The sequence below is a fragment of the Pocillopora verrucosa genome, chromosome 5, assembly GCF_036669915.1.
Source record: "Pocillopora verrucosa isolate sample1 chromosome 5, ASM3666991v2, whole genome shotgun sequence".
Lineage (NCBI taxonomy): Eukaryota > Metazoa > Cnidaria > Anthozoa > Scleractinia > Pocilloporidae > Pocillopora > Pocillopora verrucosa.
Window position 1 is genome coordinate 20,526,679 of NC_089316.1, and position 25,578 is coordinate 20,552,256.

Sequence of the window (25,578 nt, forward strand, 5' to 3'; positions counted from 1 at the left end):
AACCAAACACAGACAAGGCTCTAATTTAAACACATTTACTATATTAGTGCTAATTACAAGTATAAGGCAGCCACTCTTTTGCCTCCTTTTAGCTTCATGCAAAAAGAAGAATGACGAGAATTTTGTAGAAAAAGGATACATGGAAAATCGTTATTGATATGTTTGATCCATTTGTGCTGGATGACATGTAAGCAAACATGAATACATGTAAATAGCTCTTCTTTGATAACCATTGTTCTATGTTTGAGAACTAACTCATTTCTCTTCAAATAGTGCTTTGATTAATAAAGTTCTACAGGCATTACCGTACATATCCTTTTAAGTTAAAAGTAAAGAAACTGAACGACCAATAACTTTTACATGCATTTCCTCGAATAAGCACCCAGGCACAAATTATTTCAAGTTGGGGCTAAGAGGAGGGGTGCTTATCAGAAGGAAGTCGCTTAATCCAGGGGGTGTTTAGTAAGAAACTAGACACTACTGATTTGGCTGTAGTTGAAGCTTTATAAAGTTGTAAATAAAGTGGCAATAGAATCAGGTTTTCCATTTAGTGTGAACTTGTGATGGTTTGACACTTTTGACAGCTTTTGTCTTGTACAGCCAATCCGATTATTTAAACCATTCTAACAGGGATTCTGATTGGCTTATTGTAGCGTGCTTTATGAGAGTATAGAGCATGCTGACGACACTGTTGTTTGCTTAGGAAATAAAGTTTGTTTGAAAATTGAAAGTAATACTTGGGAAATTTAACAGATTCTTTATTATAAAACAAATAGAAAAGCCTTGACTGTGCTCTGTTCTGTTAGAAAGCACTTAGGAAGCGGCCAGAGCACTCAAGAAGTGGGGAGAAACACTCGACTACGTCTCGTGTTTCTCCCTACACTTCTTTCGTGCTCTAGCCGCTTCCTGCGTGCTTTATAACAGAACAGAGCACAGTCAAGGCTTCTCTATTTGTTAAATAGAAGATGTATATAATTCTATCGTTGAAGCAATGTAAAGCTGATTTACCAGATTTTTTCCTTTATTTTAAGAGCTCTTCTGTGGCATACTTGATTCACTGATTTGTTCCTTACATGGAGCCAGTTTACATATCATGTAAAGTTTACTCACCTGGTGCACACTCCCCTTTCTTATTTTTCAATAAGTTCTACTTAGCTATTTCGTTAATTTGAAGAAAATTAAACAAACTAAGCATGTTATTAACTCAGGTTTCTGCTCAAAATTATCCTGAATTTATCAATTGTTAATCAGATAATACGTACAGACTTCAAGACAAACCTTCAAAAACATTTAAGCATGAAATGTTACAGTAGTATTTAATAACTCTACTCTCTGACGTCATAAATCTTTTGCACAGTTCAAATAATATCATGCAGGCTTATTTTTCAGGAAATAAGTAGGAAGTAAGTAGGGTCTAATCTGCAATGTTACATTTTCATTCACCCACCTGGTGCAGACTCACTTTGTTCCCTTCCATCTCTTTTCCCAACTTGTACGCCACTGTGTGGAAGATTGCCTACCGAAAGTGAAGAGAAATATTTTTGACATAAGCTGACATTATGGCTAGCCTACATATTATTAGCTGCCGATCATTTTGAAGCTCCAACATTTTAAGAGATTTTAGTATTAATTTGTTAAGAGCCTAAAGCTATTTATTAAGTTTCTTATTAATTTGATTAGATAACTAAACACATGACCCCATAAGTGTTTAGCTTTTATAATTGATCGTGTCTAAATAAAGTTGATGTATGTATGTGTTGTATGTATGCACATCCTCCCCTCTTCTGGGCAACCCATGGGCAAATGCCTGTGAGGTTACCCAAGGTGTTGCCTGTGGGAGGGATGTTGAAGCTTTGAATTGATGGCACATAGCAGTTTGCAAAATTTTAGATGACACAATTCTACTTTCATCACAAAATTGTTAAATTGATGTGTATGCTGTAAAAATATTTATGAAAATACTAATTTTTATAAATAATTTGACTTTTTTAGACCTGTATCCTTGAGCGGATGCTTTTACGAAATTATGGTCTAAGTGGTGCATGCTTATTTGGGGGAGGGCACTTATTAGAACATGAGAACTTGTTCAAGGAAATACAGTTCGTCATCTTGCAAAAAAATTTTTTAAATGAGTGATCTCTCTCATGATTATTTTTTCAAAAATAGCAGTAAGGGCATTGATAAGTAGCAACCTTCAGTCACCAATAACAAGAATCGGAGACAGTTTCTGATCATTTAAAGGTTATGCACTTGAAAGAAACACAATTGTTTCCCTTACAGAGGAATAAATCTTTCTTGGGGAAGTCAGTAGCTACAATTCTCACAGTGCAAATATTCTTTGAAATTGAAATTGACTTAGACATTATAGTTATCATTACTAAAGCAAACCTGTGATTACAGAAAGTTACTATTATCAAATTTCCACACCATGTCATATTCTTGTGGTTCCTATTGCCACTTTTTGCAAATTAATTGCTACTGCAACTATATTATATCGAGAAGGTTGTTAATTTTGATCAGAATCTCTGCAAACTAAAATTTCCGCTTGATGAGGAACATTTACAGCACAGTATGCTACTGCTTGCCAAAAATTTTCCAAATGACAAGGTATGGGATGGTTAAATTGTCCAAATCAAATATTACGTGGCAGATTGCACTGAAAATCTTTATTACCATCTGCTTTTTTGTGTTCTAAATCATTTTGAGTAGTATTAATTAAAAATGACTTGGGTTTAGAGACGTTTTTTCTGCAAAATGGCCTTTCAAATACACCCCCTAATTCCATTAAATTTCACCAATTCCATGGAACTGAGCTAGATAATTTTCTCTTCAGATTGTGTGTAGAATCATATATATCCCATGTGATAATTTCAAGTCATTCTAACAACTCGGCCAGTAAATATTTCATCAATGATTTGAGACAAAATTCACTCAATTTAGTGTCCATTATCACCTTGAATGCGATAACAATGAATTATTTTCTGTCAAAAACAGACAATTGACTACCAATAGCAAGTCACATGACAACCACCCTGTTCATATATCCTAGACAGAGAGAGAAAATTTAAAGAAGGAATGATTAAATACATCACCTATTCTCGGAAAGACATGTTATAGAAGTCATAGATCATGGACAGAAAGCCATTTTTAGATGATTAAAAAAATTATCATGATTCTTAATGAAATAAATTTCAGTTTGACCTGTGTATGAAATTCAGTTGCAGAAATGATCCTTAAAGGTACTACATTGTAATTCAACCCTTTAACTCCCAACATTGGATTGTTCTTTACCAAAACACTGATGATGGTCAAAATCCTCTTTTAAAGCAATGCTCTAAAGCAAATTTCTTATCTGCTGAAGTATCCACCTCTCTTTAGTGTGTAATCACTCATTATTCTCAAGAAACTAGAAATCTGCTTTATACCAATCAACCAGATGACACAATAGCATTCTTGAATTAGAAGACACATCACCATATATTTGTGGAGTGGTTGGTCACTAACATCTGTAGAGGCTGGATAGTTTAAAAAGAAGTAAAGGGCTCTGATCACAATTTTTAATAAGATGTTTTATTCGAGACATTTTGGTTGGGAAATGTCCTAAGATATGTGAGCTGATAATCAAAGTTTGAGACACAACCCGGAAGTTAAATTCCTCTACTTTCTACTTCATGAGTGAATTGCTGATCATAGAATATAGATCCATATTTTAAATGAACGAGTTATCCTCCACAAATGTCTTCATGGTGTCTTAAAATGAGATTTCAATTGAAACACATCTCTCGTGCGTGAAAAACTAAGCATTTCAACAGAACGAAATTCCACAATCCTAAAATTAAGGTGTTTCATAGACAATGGATAATCCGTCAGTTATTCGGACAAGTGGACCGAAAACAAACACAATTCATGGTACCACGTTTTTTCGCACCATCTCGCCTATAGCACCTCACAGTTGTAAACTTATTCAATGCAACGAAGGCGCAAAATGACTGGACTTCTTCGGAAGAGGTAACCTTGAGTTGACAAAGAAGAGCTTTACGCGAGTTTCCAGCCGACAAAAACGTTGCAAACTCAGCACGTTTGTAAGGCGCCACAAACGCTGGGAATCAGAGACTTCAAATTTGCATGTTTTCTCACGATAAATAGCTTAAAGACAACCTACATGTACACATTTGACGATATGAATCTTAATATCTGAAAGTGGCATCGAACAGGTCCTGAAACGTACAGAAATAGCAATTTCCCCAATCGAATACCTTTGATTTGCTGAAGCACTCATAAACTGTTGCTGATTATTGCCACTGTTTTTCACTGTTGAAAGCCTCTAAAAGGAATGACCACAACTTCGCTGGGTTTTCATTAACTTTTGAAGTAGAAGGGCACTGCCTCGTGAATAGACGGGTACCCTGTAAAATTGAGGGCCGAAGGCCCGAACCTCTGGGGGGGACCGGGGGAATGCTCCCCAGGGGAATTTTTAAAACGCAAGTCTTCCAGAAGCGTATTTTCCTGCAATCTGGAAAAGAAATATTGCTATGACGCATACTTACTCTAATTATAGTAAAAAAGAATGATACTCTGGGAGAATTTGTTTATTTTACTATACAGCTATAACTATATCAAAACACTGCTGTTGTTCTCTGAGCTTCCTTTCTTCTTACAGGAACAATCTGACTTAAACTTGTAAACTGATAGAGTGTAACTGGCAAATTTTCAGCGTCAGTACAGGCCGAAGCGGATTTTCACGTTTGAAATTTTGATATGTTTTTTAATGTATTTCTTGGCTTAATCTTAAAAGAAAATTAAATTAGAAAAAAGTTTCTCTCAAGTTTCTTTCACTTGCTCGGAATATTTAAGCTTTGAAAGCCAACAAAATGTTGGCTTATTGAGACGCAGTACAAGCTAACTACTGTTACAAGCTAACTTAAACTTATAAACTGGCAAATTTTCAGCGTCAGTACAGGCCGAAGCGAATTTTCACGTTTGAAATTTTTGATATGTTTTTTAATGCATTTCTGGGCTTAATCTTAAATGAATATTAAATTGGAACAAAGTTTCTCTCAAGTTTCTTTCACTCGCTCGGAATATTTTTTGAAAGCTTTGAAAGCCAACAAAACGTTGGCTTTTTAAGACGCACGTGTTAGCTGATGAGCATCTTTTACGGCGACATTCGTCTCATGCAGTTTATTTTATATCCTGAATTATATTTCAGAAAAATACAAAGTGTTTTATGAACAGTTTAAATAATGGAATGCAAAGAAAGGATACGTGATTTTTTCATAAAATCATTTCATCGGCTGTAATTCAATTAAAACTGGAAAACATAAAGTTAATTTTCATTGCACTTGACCTCTCATATGCAAATGATACTTGCGTGTTTCGCTCCAAGGAATGTGTAAACAATATAAGTGTAAACATGCTCAGAACTAACTTTTAGACTTCTGGTATGCAAATGAAAAAAAAAGAATCCAGGACGCCTTGAGTTTTTAATTCGCTTGCCACGCTGCCTCCGCGAACGCACTTGCTTTTAAACGTGTCGCACGTGACGTGCAAGAGTTATGTAATAGCTAATTAAGCACTTCAGGAAGAACGCGATCGTCGCGCAGCGCCCTCTCGTCAAGATAAATTTTATTTCCACGATCTGATGGCAAGTAATCGGTACATTTGTGCTGAAAAATGGTTTTAAACTTACAGGGAAGAGCTAATAGTTAGTGAAGTTGATAATTTTTTTCTTGACGATTTTTTTTTTAATTTCGTACTTTGAGTAGGCGGGTACTCTGTTCAAAGTAGACGGGTGCAAGTACCCGGGAACCGGCTTCTAATAAAAACCCTGATTTTACTTCGGCGATGCACCAATCACTCGAAGACATGATTACGAGCTGCATAAATATGGAGCTTAACCATTGATTGACGCAAACGCTCCCTCGCTAGGAAGTCAGCTCAGTCAAAAATAAACCTTCCACATTGATTGTGAAAGAAAATATAGCTATGGGTGGGTGTGTAATTCTCGATTAATTTAGTCACATGATTAATTTACCATCGATGCTGCGATCAGTGGACTACGGGACGGTGGATTAGAGAGTATGCCTGACAACCTTCTTGGGGAGTTAAATGGGTAGGATACTGGAATGCGGTTAAATGATAACCTACAAATACTGACACTCATTTGATAATATTACAACAAAATGAAACGGACAATTCATCTTTTTTATAGAGAATTACTCATAAAACTGGGAGCAATAATTTGGATATCTGCCATATACTGCGTGTCTGAAGGTAATTATAATTAGTATAAGTAGTATTTCTGTGACAGTTCCCAGTCTTTCTACTTTAAGAGGATTTGTTTAACTTAGAGTTTATTGACAGTTATAATTAACCCATTACACCCTAATATCAGAAGGCATATTCTCCATACTTTTTCTATACCTTTCTGAATAGGAAAAATTGTTTCACAATCAAGAGCTTCTTTAGTTGCTGATCATTTCCCTTATTCTCCTGACCTTAATGTTTGAATCAGGGGTGATCTTGTGAGGAGAAAATAGATGCCAGTCACTCTTAGGTGTTAAAGCGTGAAATGACATGTGTTGTAAAGTTTACTCACCTTGAACAGACTTTGCTTCTTCATTCCCATCAGTTCTTTTTCTCTCTAAAGAAGTGTTTGGAGCTTTTTCTGTGGAGAGAGGAGAGAAATATCACATTATGGAATGCTACCTAGTGTGGAGACCAACAAACTTCCATTTTCCACATTGTTTCAATGTTACTTTGTGTCCTTGAAATCAATCCCCTTCCCCTTTTTGCAAGAGGAGGCTTTAAATGACAATGTTATGAGAAATTACATGTTGATTAATTTTGAGTGTTTTGTAGTATTACTATATTATATGTTTGACCCATTGGTGCTGAATGACCTTTAAGCAAATTTGAATACATGTTAATAGCTCTCCTTTGATCACTGCAGTTCTATGTTTGAGAACTAACTTATATCCTTTTCATTGATAGAAGGCTTCATCTACACACTTAATCTCTTTCTCAGGTTTACTCAAATAGTGCTCAGTAGGTAAGTAAGCTTTATCCACCACAAACAATTATTTCAATCTTTTTAGTTACTCCCAGTAAAAAATCTGCCCATTGGTATGAGAGAAGGGTAACCAAATCGAGTTCTTGGGTTATATAAATTCCCCTGTTTACAGAGTTCTATAGAGTACAATTCTACAAATTGAAAACCATACATTTCTAAGCCAGATATTCAAAGAAATTTGTTAATTCTGGTAAGCTATTGGCTTAACAATATATTTACTTCTTTGCGCTAACCCAAAATAAAGGAGTTGGATCAGTTTGCTGAAAAATGTCAAAAGGTCATGAGGTCGTCTCAGTGTTGCCTCCCTCCATCCTCAATCCCCATCTCTCAATTAAATAGAGAGAGCACAAGTATACGATCTGATCATTAAATTTCTTGAATGATACCTGTCTGAGCTCAGTGAAACAACAAATTTGTAAACATGCTTGAGGGGGCATTAAAAAATATATAACATACAAACCTCTGCTAATGTGTTTTAAAGCAATGAAAAAAACAATGCCCTATTTATTCAGCTAAAGACAGCTCTCCAAAACACTTTGTATGTGCTCACCTGAACCCTGCAGCAAAAACTTTCGTGCAGCAATGTACTCCTCCCCCTGAATAGTTGTTGTCAGTTTCAGCTCAGTCAAGTCAAACTCCTTCAGAACGTCCCTTGTCACAAGATATTTCTGTGCCATGTCATTCAGGTGACCTGTGCAATAGTCATACCATAGGGCATCCAGTATTTCCAATGAACTACATAGTGCTGTCAATATCAAACTTCCTGGTTGCACATTCAGAACCAGAACTTTGCGCACATCTTTTAAGTACTGTAGAAAGCCATTTAATTCCTCAGGTTTAGATGGGTCAACTACCATGAAGTAGTTGTGTGCAATGCAATTCAAAACCTCTTGTGCTTTGGGCACAGCCTTGTTTCCAACACCTGCTTCTTCAACGCTTCCTGTTCTTCCTACGAATGGTTGACCAGCTGATGCAACAGATTCCACTGCCTTACACTTAACTCCTGTAACTAACAACTCATGACTTCCTGCCTGGCTATCCTGTGTGTCTTGAGGCGTTCCTTCTGACGTTTTAGTAACTATCAGCCCATCGCTACCAGCCTGAGTACCCTGACTGGCTATAACCACTGTTCCTGATGTCTCAAGTTGTGGATGAGGGTCTGGGATGGTCCCACAATCAATCCATATTGGAATTTTAACTGTAAGGGGAAAGTTCAATCATGTTCTATGACAACTGAATCACTAATTTGCAGTATTCACTGACCAGCCCTATTCTTTGTATTAGAGTTTATTGACAGTTATACTTAGATGACATGCATTGTAAAGTTTACTCACCTTGAACAGACTTTGTTTGTTCATCCCCATCAGTCCTTTTTCCCTTTAAAGAGGTGTTTGGAGCTTTATCTGTGGAGAAAGGAGAGAAATATCACATTGAGGAATGCTACCTGGTTGGGAAACCTGCAAATAGACCTCCATTTACAGGACAAGAAAAAAGTGGAAATAATGGATGTCTTAACGTCCGTTGTGCTCTTTTACTTTCACATTGTTTCAAAGTTACTTTCTGACCTTAAAATCAATCTTGCCCCCTTTTTGCAAGAGGAGGCTTTAAATGACAATGTTATGAGAAATAATTTGTAGATCAATTCTGGGTATTAAAGGGATTAAAACAAAGCAACGAAATAGGAGTGTTACATAAAAAAAGGGAAAAGTCTAATATCCCCAAGGATTCCCAGTCCCTCCCCTATAGTCCTCCCTTGTTGTTTTATCCAGGACGTTCTCCCCAATCCCCTTCCCCATTCATATTTCATATTGGTTGAAATACATAAATTGCTGATAGGCATGTGGTATATGCCTTCTACAGCTGTACCTGCTGCTGTCCAAGCTTCTTTTGCATTTCTCTGTGCTTGTTTTGTTGAATCACGTGGAACTGCACCTAAAAAAATAAGTTTAGGTTAAAAGACAATTTATTACTCCAACGTAAACTGAGCAAATACATGTTAAAAAGCCAAACAAAACTCACAACCCCATATTATTATTGGATCTTTAGCAGCACACTCGTTGGGATTAGATCATGTGCAAGTGCTTATGTTTACCACTTATAGATATGGCTTGGTAATTTATGCCTGCATACTTCTATCATAGTACCCGAATCTCATGAATATGGAAAAATACCAATTATGTAGTCAATAAATGAACTAAACACAGGTAAAACTCAAACATATTTACTATATTGGTGCTAAGTAGAAGTGAGAAAATACTTTGTCTCCTTTCAGCTTTATTAGAAAAAGTCAAAAGAGTGAGAATTGTTGTGTAAGAAAGAGTAAGGCAAGCACAAACATATTGATATTGTTTGATCCAATTGGCAAATAACCCATAAGCCAACATGAATACTACAAGTGAATTAAGCTCCTGTTTTATTACCAATTGTTTGAGAACTAACTCATTTCCTTCTTCATTGCTTCAAGACTTTATCTACACACTCTCTTTCTGGAGTGTACTCAAATAGTGCTTTGATTAATAAGTGCTGGGATAATAAAGTTATACAGGTATTTCCATACATTTCCTTATAAGTTGAAAGTGTTTAGTAAGGAACTATAAAGTGCACTGATTTAGCTGTAGTTGAAGCTTAAAAAAGTTACAAATAAAGTGGTAATTAAATGAGGGTTTCATTTTATTTAGGAAAGTGAGAGAGAAGGGTGATTGTTCAATGCTTGGGTGGGGGGGGGGGGGAGTTCTTATTTGATATATTGGCCTGGGGAAGGGCACTTCTTAGAGCATAAAGCATGGGCACTTATACAAGGAAAGACAGAAGTCAATCATAGAGTTAGACTGGAAGATGCTAATAATCCTATTGTTGCAGCAATGACAAGTTGATTTTAGCAGATCTTTTTGTATTCTTCTGATTACAATATTCCTTAATTAACATGCAATGTGAAGTTGACTGACCTGGTATAGACTCTCCTTGTTTATTCTGCTTTGTTTCTTCGTAGTCTAGAGAGCTGTGTAGAGCTTTACCTACAGAAAATAAAGAGAAAAAAGAATTTATCTGAGCAGTCCAGCTAAAGCTTCCCAGAAAATTGTCATAAATTAACTCAGAATACCCTCCTAGGAGGAGAGTTGAAGTTAAAGTTAAAGCTACTGTACCACTAAATGTTTCAGTTACCAATAAAAATAATATTACTGACCCTAAAAAAGACACCAACCAAGTTGACCATGCTTGTTCAACTTTCAACAGTACCTGCTTTATGTCTTGAGTAAAGTAACTACAGAAAGTACTTCCCATGCAAATGTACTTCACTAAGTATATATTTAAAAACTCTGCAACAATGTTCCTAATCTTGTGGGTAAGATTATTACACAACAATTAAGTTTACCTTTCCTGAGTATTTACCATTTTTGACTATTTGTTTGATTCAGTTCTATAAAGAATTTATGGTTATCATGGGTCCAAGTTGACTCAACACTGATTCAACTTTTATCAGACAACCTGGTTTATCAGTTATCAGACAAGTTAAGGCCGAAACATTTAAATGTAAGTAAATTTACCAAAGACAAGGTTCTTCATCTTTATCACAAGACTCTTACAAGGCTCCTCCCAGCTATACTTCTCCAAGTACTTTTCACGTAGAAATCTTGACTCTGAAAGTCGCACGTCTCTCTCTTTCTGACGGACACGCTTGATTTCTCTGGCCCACTCTTTAGGATCTTCAGAGTCTACCACACTCTGTGGGCCTAAAGGCACTTTCTTCAGAACTTCTCCAAGCCCTGAATTACCACTGACAAGTACAGGCAGACCAGCAGATAACGCTTCCAGAGCTGTTGTTCCAAAACCTTCCGTCCTGGATGGCATTATTGCAAGATCTACTTCACAGAATAAGTTTGCCAGCACTTCTCTGTTATCGTCAAAGCTGCAAACAATAAGCTGATTACGACTAATGCCATGGTGGAGCAAATTTTCAGCTACAATATCTCCTTTTCCTCCAGCTGCACAGACAAACTTGAGTTTGTATGATTCGTCTTTCAACTCAGAAATTGCTTTGGAAGCTATGTCGTACCCTTTGACATTGAAATCTTCACAGCTGTCACCACTTCCAATTAAAAGAATACGGAATGTTCTTCTTTGTTTAGTGGCTTGCTCTACTGCCAAAAATTCAGAGAAAATGCTTGGAGTAAGGTCAAAAACTTTTTCCTCCTGTTTAGCTGGACAAAGGTAACACTTGTAAGCTTCGGCCAGCTTAGGTCCAATTGTGATAACTTGATCAGCCATTTTACAGAGTTGGATTTCTGTTTCTTGCATCTTTTGACCTTCTAAAATGTCTTTGTACATTCCATCTTCCTCAGGAGCAGAGTGAACAACTTGCATCCATTTGCAATGACTGTAATTTGGATTTCTCTTCATGGATGCAATTGGTCGGCCCAGGTGAACTCCATGACCAATGACACAGTCTATTGTATGGTCTCTTGGAGGAAAGGACAGGCAAAGAACTGGCTCAAAACCAGGAACTCTATCTGCTTCAACAAGCTTCACGTTGTGACTTTCCGCACTGCTCCTGTCTGCTTCACTGCAATTTGGAAGCAAGACACTAACATCCACATTGGGGTGTTTAGCTAACTGGATGGCCAGCTCTCGGTTGATAGTTGACAAATCCCCATTAGTGGATGATTTCCACTCACTACTTAGCAAAGTGACTTTCAGTGTCATGTTTTCCTGGTCTTCCTGTGATGTACAGGCCACACCAGGAATTGTGAAATCCTACAACAACAAAACAAGAATGGTATTGACAATAAGCTGTAAAACAATAATAATTAAATCACAATAATGCATGTCCACTTGATATGTAATGTCAATTCTTTTGGAAACTTGTAGTTAAGTTTTATCTTTTGCCAAAAAGTCGGAGACGTGTAAAATGAGACAAATTTAAACCAGGAAAATATGAAGTTGCCTTAGAGATGACTACACTGTCACTGTCACTGATAACAACCATTACAGTTACAAGGAATTAAATTTGAAAGAAAAATTATCCTTAAAGGGTCTTCCATTTCAACTCACTTTGAAATTGGTACATGTAGTCTCATTGAAGAAATTTAGGTAAAAAAAACAAGGACACAAATTTGAATGTTTTTGTCAAAATCAAAATAAAAGTTTGGTATTTGTAATAATTTAGATTTTTCTAACTACCTTTTGTAGCGTTGACATCACAGGTAGCTTTTAATTTTGAAAAATTACCCTGGAAAAAAAACAATACAAAATGTGAGTTTACTGAGTCCATTTAAGTTTTCTATTTCCTCTTAGAGTGTTGTTGAGGCCAATTAATGCATACTGGAGGTTAATTTGACCTTTCTGGGAAGCTTTCATTTCCTCATATATTTAAGATCATTGTTTAAATTACCTACTTGCAAAATTTGGCAAATGGAAAATGGCACATTTTCGAAATGAGAAGGACAAATCTTGCAGAAAATAGAGATAAGATCCTGGTCTAATGGTGTTTGCCATTCTTGCTGTATTTCCTTCAGATGACATTCCTGACACATTCATTTCATAAGTAACCATTTCATAAGGAAAAACAAAGTGCTATGACCTTACCATGGATGGAACTCAGAAAAGAGATTTACAGTACATGTAGCTAACTATTTACACTTTCCAAGCAACAAAGACACATTTATTTTGGTTAGCCTTTTTATTCTAAGAGTTTTTCCTCATATTTCCAATTTTCGGAAGGCATCACAACCATAAAGCAAGCCAATAACCACACATTTAATTTTGTTACACCATGTTAAATTTAAAGTTGCTATTATCAAATTCCTACACCATGTCATATTTTTGTGGTTCCTATTACCACTTTTTGCAAATTAATTGCTGCTGCAACTGTATTATCTCAATAAGGTTAACACTTTTGATCAGACTCTCTGCAAACTAAAACTTCTTATGACGAGGAATATTTACAGCACACTATGCCTCTGTCTGCCAAAACTTCTCCAAATGACAAGGTACGGGATAATTAAATTGTCAATATCAAATATTACTTAGCAGACTGCACTGAAAATCTTTATCACCATCAGCTCTTTATCTGTGCCAAACCATTTTGAGTAGTATTAATCAAAAATGGCTTGGATTTAGAGACGTTTTTTCTTAATAATGGCTTTTCAAATACACCCCCTAATTCCATTAAATTCCACCAATTCCATGGCACTGAGCAAAATACAATTTTTCTCTTCAGATTATGTGTAAAATCATATATCCCTTGTGATAATTTCAAGTCTTTCTAACAAATCCGTCAGTAAATATTTCATTAATGATTTGAGACAAAATTCACTCAATTAAGTGTCCAGTACCCCCTTAACTTAGTATTGAAAATGTACCTTAACCCATTAGCACCTGCGTGTAACGCGTGCTTATCCAAAAGTTAAATTTGGAGAAACCGGAAAAGCAAACACAATGCACAGTACATTTTTTAAAATCATCATTTCCCATAAACAAGCTCCAGAGAAAGAAGACCATTTAAATAACTTACTTTCAACGAAAAAAGCGATAGAGGCATATTAAGTTTTAACACTAAAATCAAGATAAAAGATAAAAATCGGTAAGTTTTCTCGCACGTGTGCAAACAAGTATGCGGATTGGATTTTAATGTGAATATGCAAATTTGGCGGTGTGTGGAGAGATTTCAAGTTACATGGAATTTGTAAATAGGAAGCAAGACGAAACTGACCAAGAAACGTTTCGGGAAGAAAGCTTAATTCAAAACAGTTCTTGATTTTCTGTTAGAAGCGAAAAACGTGCGAATTTCTTACGTGTACGAAACCCACGAAGTAGAATTAATCATGCTCACATGACGTTTCTGCTTGACTTCACGGCTAGTAAATTGCGCAGCGTTATGTTGAAAATTCTGAGAGTTCTACGTTTTGACAAAGTCTTCGATTAAACATTACTTTTTGGACATCTCATTACTTAAACATGATATTTACCGGGCTCTGGAATCTTCATAATGTCGCTAGGCCTCGCTTGAAGTTCGAAAGTTCGGTTTCACTTTACAGCCCCAATTCGCATCGCTTCAGAGAATCGTAGTGTTGTCGACTCGAAAGCTTGTTTTGTCGCTTTTAAGACCTTGATATCCATTACTTTCGTAGCAGATTATTCTAAAGTATTTTCACTCTTCATTTTGTGTTCCAGAAGGTCTAAAATAATCGGAAAGCAACGGAAAATCCGACTTGAAGATATTGAAAGTCGGCCGCGCGGACACCATTTTTTCATATTTGATCATTCCTTGTGAACGCATAAAATAACGCCTTTCTAGTACCCCCTAAACTTATCAAATAACTGCGGAAAAAAACGTATTCTGATTGGTTTAAAGATCCTCTAACAACAGAGGAATTTTGGAAACAAAATTCTACCTAGTAGGGGGAGGTAGGGGAGAAAGCGTCTCTAGCGCGGGTTCACCGCGCGGCACGGGCGGTTACGGCGGTTCAGGTGTCAAGTAAATTGGTGATTTCAAATAAGTTCCCGGAGCTGACGTATACAGGTTCAATCCAAAGTAAATAAAAAATCAGCAGCGTGAAAGTTGTGAAAAAGTTACAAACAGGATCGACAAATAGGGAACTGCAAATGCACAACCCGATGTCAAGAAAAACCTCCTCTCATCAAATCCCGAAAACAATGTTACAATGTGCATGATTAAATCAGTTGATTGAACTAGAAAATATTTACATATGTTCGCATTATCTGACGAGTTGGCAGGGACAAAGAGATTTTTCACATGATCCCATTCTAAATTCTTAGAGACATATGACCTGCAACCAGGGTACTTTCTTACCGCAGGAAGAGATAAAGGACCCTAGAAACAAGGTTGGGTCTTCATTCCCGTGAAGGGATCTGATCACAATTTTTAATAAGATGTTTAATTCAAACCATTTTGGTTTGAAAATATCCGAAGATATGAGAGCTGACAATCAAAGTTTGTGACACAACCCAGAAGTTTAATTACTCTACCTTCTACTTCAGGAGTGACTTGCTGATTATGGAAAATAAATCCATATTTTAAATGAACGAGTTGTCCTCCACAAATGTCTTCATGGTATGTTCAAAATGAGATTTAAATTTGCATTTGAAACATCTCTCATGCGTGAATTACTAAGCATTTCAACTGAACGAAATTCCACAATCCTCAAATTAATTCCACAGACAACGGATAATCCGTCTGTTAATAGGACAAGTGGACCGAAAACGTACACAATTCATGGTACCCGTTTTTTCGCACCATCTCGCCTGTAACACCTCACAGTTGTAAACACATGCAATGCGACGAAGGCACAGACAATGCAAATCCAGGGAAAACACGCATATCAAGTCACACTTCTAGCCTACATTAAATTGAGAAAGTATAACAAAATTAGATACATCTCTAATTGACTGGACTTCTTCGGATGAAGTAACCTTGAGTTGATGAGGAAGAAGAGCTTTACGCGAGTTTCCTGCCGACGCAAACGTTGCAAACTCAGCACGTTTGTAAGGTGCCACGAACGCTGGGAATCTGAGATTTCAAATTTGCATGTTTTCTCACGATAAATAGCTTAAAGACAACCTACATGTACACATTTGAAGATATCAAGAGGATCTTAATACCTGAAAGTGGCATCGAACAAGTCCTGAAATGTACAGAAATAGTAATTTCCTTAATAGCATACCTTTGAGTGCTGAAGCACCTGTAAGCTGTTGCTGATTATCGCCACTGGTTTCCAGTGCTTAAAGCCTCTAAAAGGAATGACCACAACTTTTCCGGTGAACTAATCACTCGAAGACATGATTACGAGCTGAAGAAATATGGAACTCAACCCATTATTGACGTAAACACTCCCTTGCTAGGAAGTCAGCTCAGTGACGGATGACCCTTACACGTTGATTGTGAGAGAAAATATCGTAGTTGGTTGGTGCGGATTTCTAGATTAATTTGGTCACATGATTAATTTACCAGCAGTGGTGCGGACAGTGGACTACGGGACGCTGGATCAGATAGTATGCCTGACAACGTTTTTGGGAATTAAATGGGTATGATACTAGAATGCGGTTAAATGATAACCTATAAATACCGACGCCCATTCGATAATATTACAACAAAATGAAACGGACAATTCATTTTTAATGTACAGAATTACTCACAAAATTGGGAGTTATAATTTGGTAATCTGCTATATGTCTGGAGGTAATTTCCTCATTTCTTGCATCTTTCAATTTTTTTTCTAAAATACCTATAAGCAAAGCATTTGATAAGGTGTGGCATGCTGGTTTGTTGTGTAAGTTGCGAACAGTCAACTGCGGAGTCCCTCGAGGGTCTTTGATAGGACTGCCTCTATTTTTTATTTATATCAATGATATTACTGGTGATCTCGCCTCTCTTCCTTTGATTTATGCCGATGATACTACACTGTTCACGAGCCAGCCGTCTCAGCTGGTTGCCTAAATTCTTATCTAAATAAGATCTCCGGGTGGGCTGCTCCTGGTTGGTAGCTATGAATCCTGTTAAACCTCTCAATGTTGTATTTCTCTCAAGCGTAATATACAAGATCACCCGCCTCTATTTCTTGATACCAAGGTCATGAAAGACGTTGAGTCTCACACTCACTAAGGCCTAACTTTGCAGAGTAATATGTGGTGGAGAAATCATAAAGTTAAGATGTACAAGAAAGCCTCTAAAAGATTAAATATGCCGAAATTTGTTAAATACAAAGTTGACAGATCCACCTCAACATGCTTGTACAAAACCCTGATTAGACCTCTTATCGAATATGGGGATGTTATCTGGAACAACTGTCATAATCGTGATTCAGCTTTACTGGATAATGTTCGATACGAAGCCACAGGGGTGGTAACAGGAGCCATTAAGGGAAACAGCTCTGCGAGGTTTCATAATCAACTTGCTTGGGAGCCTCTTTGTACCAGGAGAGAATGACATAAACTAAGTCAATTTTACAAAATAGTCAAGAATCTTGCTCCACGTTATTTAACTGAACTATTGCCCAAACTGTCTAGTGAACGTACAAATTTTCGTCTCAGATCAAGAGAAACTTCATTCAACTTCGAACTGTAGAACTTCTACGTTTCAAAAGTCTTTTTTTCCATCAGCAATCACTGGTTGGAATTCTCTGGGCCTAGATGTCCGAAACTCTGTATCTCTTCCCACTTTTAAAGCAAAAACTCGGTCAATTCTCCTTCCGCATATTTACAATAGGTTATATGATTGTTCTTTATAAGGCGCGCATCTGTTGATCACACCCGCCTCAGACTTGGGTTTTCTTGTCTAAGAAAATATCTCTTCAAAATTGATAGTTGTGTGTCGCCTATTTGCCAGTGCAGTTTTGACTCTGAATCGGTGAAACACTTTATCTTGTATTGCCTAAGGTATGCCGCTCAACGTGATGTTCTCATTACCTCTGCTACTAATATTTTAGGTGAGACGTGGTCATCGAGTAGCGATGCTAAGAACGTTAATTTTTTATTGTATGGTGTTGAGTCTGTAAATTACGACGTCAATTATAGCGTAATTAACACTAATCGCTTCGCTGAAGCCATTGATAGTTTGAATGATATATTCCTAGCTTAGTAGGTTTAACTCGTTTTTATTGCAACTTATTTGTATTGTTCATGCGTGTGTGTGTGTGTTGGGGGGGGGGGGGGGGAGGAGAATCTCTCTATTTGAAGTCCTTTCCCTTGTTTGCTCACGGGCAGCAAGGAGGTCAAATTTGACTTATCTCCCGTTAAATTAGGGGCCCGTTTTCGAACGTCCCGGTTACTTAACGAGCCGAAAGTCATATTTTGAAGCTAAAATTTAAAGATTAGAGATGCAGATTCCGGCACCCTGAGCAGTCCATTTTGTTTCTTTAGCTGATAGTTTTAATGTAGAATTTTCAAAACTTTTTCAACCCCTTTCTTGAAGGAAAACAAAACAGCTTTTCGGGCCCGTTAAGTTTCCGGAACCTTCAAGGCCTCAGGTGCAAATTTTAGAAAATTCACCCATCAAATGTACTCTTTACAGTATTTCATACGCATGCGTCGTGAGTTTTATAGGAAAGCTCAGATCTCACCTTACCCTTCTGTTAACATCACGCGTCACATGTTAGTTTTGGGCTTAAGCACGCGTCACTTATTTTGAAACTTTACGCCACCCTCTTTAAACAGGTGAAGGGAAATCCTTAATTTACACCCCCGTCAACAAGGACTAACTTTATTTCTACTTACGTAAGATCGATGGCTAAAACTTTTTGCCGGATTTTCTGTTTTAGAGGAGAGAAACCAAAAACATGTGATAGACCTAACATAAAAATATTGTCCAGTTTCTATCATATTGTCTTACCTTTATTGATATTATCAAAAGAGAGAAGCAAGGTCCTAATGAAGTTTACCGTTAGCCGTTGAATGGCCAAAACATTTAACCGTTTGGCGTAGAAATGGACAAATTTTAACCGTTGTCGTAGAAAAGGTTATCCGTAAAAATTTCTCCCATTTTCGATGTGTAATTTTGAATTTGTCAAAATCTTACACTTTTGCGTGTCTTGTCTTATGGCCATCGCACAAAAACGCAAAATTACTCAGTTTCTTGACTCTAAGGATAAAAGCGAGCAAGTATATGTGTTTTAGAATGATGAAGATTAATTATTAACCTTTTCAAAATGATTAAAATTGATTGTTCATATTTCGGCTAGCCGTAGCAGAAAGAAATGAAGCGTTTGCCTTAAAGCCTTAACTCCATTATGACCCTCTGTTAAATACAAGTGTTAATTTGGTGTTGGGTACAATAGCTATTTTGACAAAGCGAGAGAAACGATTCTGCAGCGCGCCGATAACAAATTTTCCCCTTATTTCAAACAGCTTTAATTCAACTTTTCATTTCGGCTGCCAAAATGAAATTTATTTTCTACGACTACAAAAGAAAAAAAAAACCAAAACCCACATACTCTTTCCGGATTTCAAAAAAAAAAATGCTCAGGAACTCTCCATTTTCTGTTTAAATTCAAACTGCGCCGACTTTGCTTGCTTGAAATTTTCTTTCAAAAATACCAAATTTTTCTTCTGTGAAATGATGAAAGACCACAATACGGAAGCTCAAATCTAGTACATAACGATCGGTAGGAAATTCATTGGCTGTTCCTTAGCCTGTTTCCTGTCAGCGTTTTCGTTTTCGTTTTATTTTGCTTTTTTTTTTTTTTTTTCACTTCCAAGATCTCATTAGTAATTCTCCTTTCTGTGTGTCATACAACTGTTATGATGATTTAAATGAAAATGATGAGTTTTAAGCGTGGTGTTTACATGAAAGAAGATGTCATTCATCTAATGACATTGGCATACTCCTAGAAGAAGAACTCCAAGAACTAGGAGTCGTCACAGACGTAGTTAAACAACCTAGCTCAGTGGTCTTGGTAGAGAATCGATGGATGTACGTTCGACTCTTATCGGGAACACTCGGAGGTTTTTCTCCTCCGAGTGTGCTTGTGTCATCCACTGATTAACATCTTTTATCACAATTCTTCTGATATTAGTTCGGAGAATTTTGTATTGGATCAACTAATACTCTCCTTATTTTTATCTTTTCTATTCTTATCGCTTTTCTGCTTGATATCTTAGGGATATTGTAAGCAGAAATTCGGTCTTGGCCACTTGAAGACGAAAACACCATCTGCTCATCAAATTTGATTTACTCGGAATAAGCTGCGAGTTTATTAACAGCATCATCACGTTGTAACAATTAGCAATCATGGTTTTCTCGCAAGTCCCTTGCCGGTGTTCATGTTGTCATCGACGTTGTCGGCCTTCCTGGAAACTTACTGGTCATAACAACGATTTGTATGGAGAACATTTTTTATGTGATGTGGTATGTTCTACTTGCCTGCCTAGCAGGATCATTTATTCTCTTTTTGATCCTAGGCAACTCGCCGAGTATCTCAAGCACTGCCCAAGAACGATGGTTGTATGGAAAATAATTTGTAAACTGCATTACCTTGTTTCAGGATATTTCTACTTGAATACGGTTCTTCATCTCATAGCTGTGTCATGAAGGTATAGCGCCATTGAAAAATCACCTTTGATGGTTCCATTACTAGATCAAAAGTCGTGGTAATAGTACTGATATGGAATGTCCCTGCTCTTGTAGTTGCCACCGCTTTTTTCAGACAAGCAGAATCTGCCTTTATCATTCGAAACTGTTCTTTTGCGGGGCAGCTTCAGATGCCCCTGCTTTTCATGCTACCGCTGCGGCATTCATCATGTTCGTTTTGCCAATTTCAACAATCTTTTTCCTAACCTGGAGACTTTTTAAAACAGTTAAAGCTATCCAATCTAACGATCAACCAGTCATATTTTTGGAAAGCAGAGCTGCAAGTTCTAACAATGGTCCAAGCCAGCACCAACAACATGACGCGAGAAGAATCAAAGATCGGAAGGCAGCTGTCGATGTCTGCATCACAATGGCGGCGTTTATGATCTGCTATCTTCCTGAGTGGACCGATTTCGTTCTTCATTATTTCTTCAAGGTAGAATTTCCATCCGAAGTTACGCAAACCACTCGATGTATTTACTACATCAGCTCTGTGACCAATCCAATCATTTATTCTGTTCACAAGAGAGAAGTTCGACGCTTAAGAAAATTGGTGGACAGTGTGCCATTTCATTTGCTTCTGGTACGGACAATGTAATTGGTGTGCACGATTTACGGCTAGCCCTTACAAGAATCCCTTCAATTGCGGAATGAAGAGCTGCACAGGTTGCCCAACACATGGACTCTCGTAGTTCTCGGACTTTGAATGTTCCCGAAGGAATTCAAATGAATCTCCAGAGATGCCATCCTCTAACTGAAGAAATCGTTGAATGAACTGAACACTACAACCCACACTCTCTTGCCTTTATGATTTTTAAAGAAGTCTCTCTTATAGGCTGAAAGAGAATTGTAATTTGTACTTTTTAGCCAAGTGGGAAGGCCAAACGGGAAAATGTTAACTTGATGTCATGACGCTTGGACAGAACTGTTAAGTTCGCTAAAGTTTTGTCTTTTCAAAGACAACAATTAATTTCAAAAGTTTTTATAATACGCTGAACACATTTACTTGATTTTTGTACGAAGAGAGGTTTTGTTTTGCAAGTTTCAACACTAGCTGGGGAAAGGTCAGGATGAATTGATTTTGAAAGTAACGTTACGGCGCGCAAGCACTGAGAAAATGATATCTTGTAGACTTATAATACATTATATCGTTAAGTTCAGGTTGGTAAGGGTTAATCAATGGTGACAAGGAGCCTGTCGATTATATCAGGAAATTACTGTTTAAAAACGAGATGTAAATCAAAGAGAACTTCCAAAAGCAAAGAAACGGATAAGCAAAGTGGTGGTCAAAGCAGAAAGTAAATATAGCTTGCTAAACTTTTGAATCTTCATCGAAAGAGTAACCGCAAGGCAAAAAAAAGATTATCGATCCAACACGACTTATGAAAATGATTGGTGCAATTTTTATTAGAGTGAGTAGAACTAGTTCTTCTAAATCAAATGCTAGGTGATCGATAATTTCGTGTTGAGCCCTTTAGCTGATGTGGCGTGCGTTTTAAGCGAAGGAGCGGTACACAAAACACGTTTTAACTTCCAAAGGGTAAAAAAAAATTCCCTGCCGAACTTCCTAATCCCGACAGATCATAGCAACGAGGTTCTCACGAAGGACATACATTATTTTACTGGATAGATGACCTCACAGCTTTTTGTCAATGTCATTCTTTGTGGGAGTCAGTGTTGGACTGACTGCATTGCACCATCATTGCGCACACAAATTCCATGTCACGATTTACATGAGGGACAATACCTTAACGCTCTCATTGGTGCAAGCATACCCCCAATCCTGTGATCTGATTGGTGCAAGATACATACCCCAACCGTGTGATCTGATTAGTACGAGATACATTTCCCCTATTGTGAACTAAGTGGTGCAAGATATAACAACAGATTTTCATTAGTTTAGTTCAGCTGATCTGTAGATTTTGAATGCAGTTTGGAATAGTTAAGTGCCACCACTTATTTTTCAAGGACCAACAAATTCGCAATTCGCATTCTTTCAAAAAATTAACGGGCGCTTTTTCATTCCAAGTTGCACAAGAATAATCCTTGTGATGAGTTAATCTCAAAAATGAAATGTTGCTTTTTTAACAGTTTTTCAAACCGTGAAAAGATTCAGAGCCCTGCTTAACAGTTTGTCACCTGTTTAACCATGATTCAAGTATGTCTGCATTGCATTACCTCTCCTCTAAAGATGTATGTCGTAAGACCCGCATTCCTGTCAGCCAATCAGAATGAGTAAATGGTTTATGTGCGCAGCAGAGACCCGCTTAACTCAAAGTCACTTAGCTCGAACTCCCCGCTAACTCAAACTAAATGCGATTTGCTCTGGATTTTACCTCATTTAATCACTGATGGTAAAGCATAAACGGCAGAAATCGCCAGAAAACAAAACACCGAGTCACACAACGCGTGACGTTTTCATTAATAAATTAATCTTGGCTTTTTCTCGAGGCACGAGTTTGGGCCGCCTGTGCTCGCTCAAGATAAACATAACATCAATACACTGATCTACGATTACCTCTGCGCTACAAGATGCTCCACTCTTGAGGTCTTGACTTCTCCCTTTATCTTTGACAAAATTCGCATTGAGTGCACTCGAAGATCCTCTTTCCGTCTCAAAACTTTTTAAAGAGACAAATGTAAAGTGTAGAAAAAGACAATCCCTTTTTAGGCTGGATACTTTTACCTGACCAACTTCCGGTTTCAAGTCACGTGAGAGATAACCGCTTTCTGAACATTTTCCGCATATTTTCCGAAACGTCACGGAAAAAAGATAAGTCCCAGGCCGATATCGACCGCTCTATACTATAAAAGAAAAATATATTAGTCTTTTCCATTTTTCTTTAGTTCTTTCATGTTACATCTTCTTTTATTCCACCTTGCAATGCTGGATTGATGAAAATAGTATTGAAATTTGTAGTTACTGGGTGCCCACTAAATGCAGTCTCACTGCTCTACTGTATAATTATTTGACCCAAAAAAGAAAACATAATAAATAAGCAGCTGTCGTGACCGAAGCGTTACATTGAATTTATTGATGAGTTCGTGACGCAAGTACAGAATTATGAGAAGTGATTTGGGTTGATTGATTGTGAGATTGTGAGTTACTAGTGAGTAGGAGAATAAAGTAATTTATTATATACATACCGAGATTTACGCGCTAAAAAGCATCTAGATACAAATAGTCTCTTCGCGCTAGAGAAGCCGGCTGATGGGTCATACGATTTTTTTCACTAGTGAAGAACAGCGTATCGACGCTCTGATTGGCTACATCATTATCTTCACCAGTGAACAATACTTTGTCGCTCACTCGCCGCTCCTCTTTACTGACAAATAGCACATTTTTAAGAGCATAGGCACATTTTTCTTCAGAGAGATGACTTAAAATCAGACCAACCGTTTTCAGGGCCTAGATTTACCAGTAGAAGAGTTCATAGACGGACAGGGAAATGAAAACACCAAGAAAAAGACCAACCACGATGTTGCTCTGTTCCATGGATTTCTTGTTTTGAAATGCGAGACGAGACAAAAAATGAGCAACAAAAAATGAAGTCTCGGGTTTTCACTTCTGTATTTCAAATTTTGAACTTCCCTAGAACTATTTCGACATATTTTCAGGATTTCTTATTTTATACTAACTAGTTCTGCCTTTTAACGGCATTTTTGCTTGATAATTTAAATGTAAAGTATTTGACAAGGAAGCCATTTCAGTGCAACTCTCGAACTGTGAGGCGGCTCGACCGCCCGTTGTTCTCCTTTGAAAGAAAATAAAGATATGTTTATCTTTGAGTTCTGTTTCCTTATGAATCTCGGTATGTATATAATAAATAAGTTATTTCACGGCTAGTTTGCTTGTGCGATTTTTTATTCACTCATTGTGATAACAATCGTACGCGCTCACCAACCAACCGTGAAATAATCTATTAGTACATCAAACCAGTGTGATTTTTTTTGTTGCGAAGCGTAAAATGATTCATAGGCTTGTCAATGTAATGCGAGAGTACTTAATTAGCGAGTGAAACGGAAGTGTTTGACATAGAACGTGAAATTAATTAAAGTTCACAATAACATTCGCGAGGATCCGAGCGGCCTGCGAGCGCTACGTAAATTTAAGTCTCTTTCCTACAATTTTAACGACGATAGAAATAAGTACACAATCATAGCACGAATGGCAATTTTAATAATTTCAAAATAATTCACTGACTTGTACGGCTTAGCTAAGCCCAAGGATGGCTTGTTTACCTGCGTGACCTGACTATCACGTCACAGCTGTTGTACCTGGTCTGTTGTCCGTGATCTACAGATTTATTGATTTGTGACACAATGAACGATTATCTGTTCTGTCACGACAATGCCAAAGTTAAATTGTGACAGCTAACTTATGCCAGACCTTTGTCTCTGAGTCAGCATAGAGGCCGGTGAGCCGCTCAGCAAGGACCTTGTTTTCGAGAGAGATTTCGACTGTATTATGTTCTGGACATACAGGAGTATCATTTAACGCTTCAAACGATTGGGCAGATTTTTGATAATCATTCGAGTTCATTCAAATTCTTTCATTCTAGTGAGTCAAAAAATGTATAAAAAGCCACAGTAGTTTTTTTGAGTGGTAAACTAAAATATTTTTGCCTTGCTGCTTGCTTTCATTGTACACCTGTATGTCCGTACTTTTGTTGACCATTACTGGTGAAATTTTTAGGTAAATATAAGTGTTAATGGTCTTTCTGGAAAAATTGTTCATTTTCAATATCAGGGCTGTGAATGCTCACCTCAGTTTTCTATTTTTAACGTCGTGGAGTTTATTGAACCCTCTTCCTTAACTTAACAGATGGGAATATTTTAGTAGAAATCGCTTTACTTCAAAGATAACTTTCCCGCTTCTTTTGTTATGCTTTTCAAATTTAGTAGATTTAGAGAAAAATATATCCACGCGCTCGATCGTACTTAGGAGAAAAACAGCCCAAACAGGACTACTACCCAAGAGAAACAGAAACAGGTGAAGAAAAACAGAGGGAAAGGTTCTGCCCTCAGATAACAACAGCCCAAATAGGACTGACTACCCAAGAGAAAATTAAGGACTGATTACCCCAGATAATGGATAAGAAATAACAAAAGAACGAGAGCATGTTTAAGATTTCATACTTAAAGAGCTCCTTAGTGTAGACGCCAGAAATGTGTTAATCATTTTTTCTTTTAAATTTTATTTATCAGGAAAGTCCTAGCTTTTAATGATGAGGTTTATTTTTTCCTGAGAAGCCCATTTTATACACTTTAAAGTGAGATATTGTAGGTGTTATTGCTGTAAATATTTGTTGAGATATGAATTAAAACTGAATGTGGACAGTTTTTGCGTTTTTTTAGATGATATGAATGATTTAAAAGGAGGGGTACTCAGTGGAAGGAAGTTGCTTGATCAAGGGAGGTGTTT

At 37.2% G+C, this 25,578-nt stretch overlaps 1 protein-coding gene and 1 pseudogene across 6 annotated transcripts in view; one reads left to right on the top strand and one right to left on the bottom strand.

Moving 5' to 3' along the window:
- The window catches only part of LOC131796473 (ankyrin-2-like), a 178,383-nt gene extending 162,432 nt beyond the window's left edge, over positions 1-15,951 (bottom strand). For 3 of the 6 annotated variants that reach the window (XM_066167742.1, XM_066167741.1, XM_066167739.1), the window contains exons 1-9: positions 14,038-14,293; positions 12,251-12,299; positions 10,618-11,824; positions 10,018-10,086; positions 8,939-9,004; positions 8,407-8,475; positions 7,623-8,270; positions 6,599-6,667; positions 1,448-1,516 (exon numbers count right to left, since the gene is read on the bottom strand). In XM_066167742.1, coding sequence (XP_066023839.1) covers positions 1,448-1,516; positions 6,599-6,667; positions 7,623-8,270; positions 8,407-8,475; positions 8,939-9,004; positions 10,018-10,086; positions 10,618-11,824; positions 12,251-12,268 — 2,215 coding nt within the window. In that variant the 5' untranslated portion in view covers positions 12,269-12,299; positions 14,038-14,293. Of the gene's footprint in view, positions 1-1,447; positions 1,517-6,598; positions 6,668-7,622; positions 8,271-8,406; positions 8,476-8,938; positions 9,005-10,017; positions 10,087-10,617; positions 11,828-12,250; positions 12,300-14,037; positions 14,294-15,753 lie in introns of those variants that run through there. The other 3 variants (XM_066167740.1, XM_066167744.1, XM_066167743.1) reach the window with 3 other exon arrangements.
- An 818-nt stretch (positions 15,952-16,769) lies between these two features.
- LOC136280784 (uncharacterized) lies at positions 16,770-17,666 on the top strand (annotated as a pseudogene).
- Positions 17,667-25,578: the final 7,912 nt, after the last annotated feature.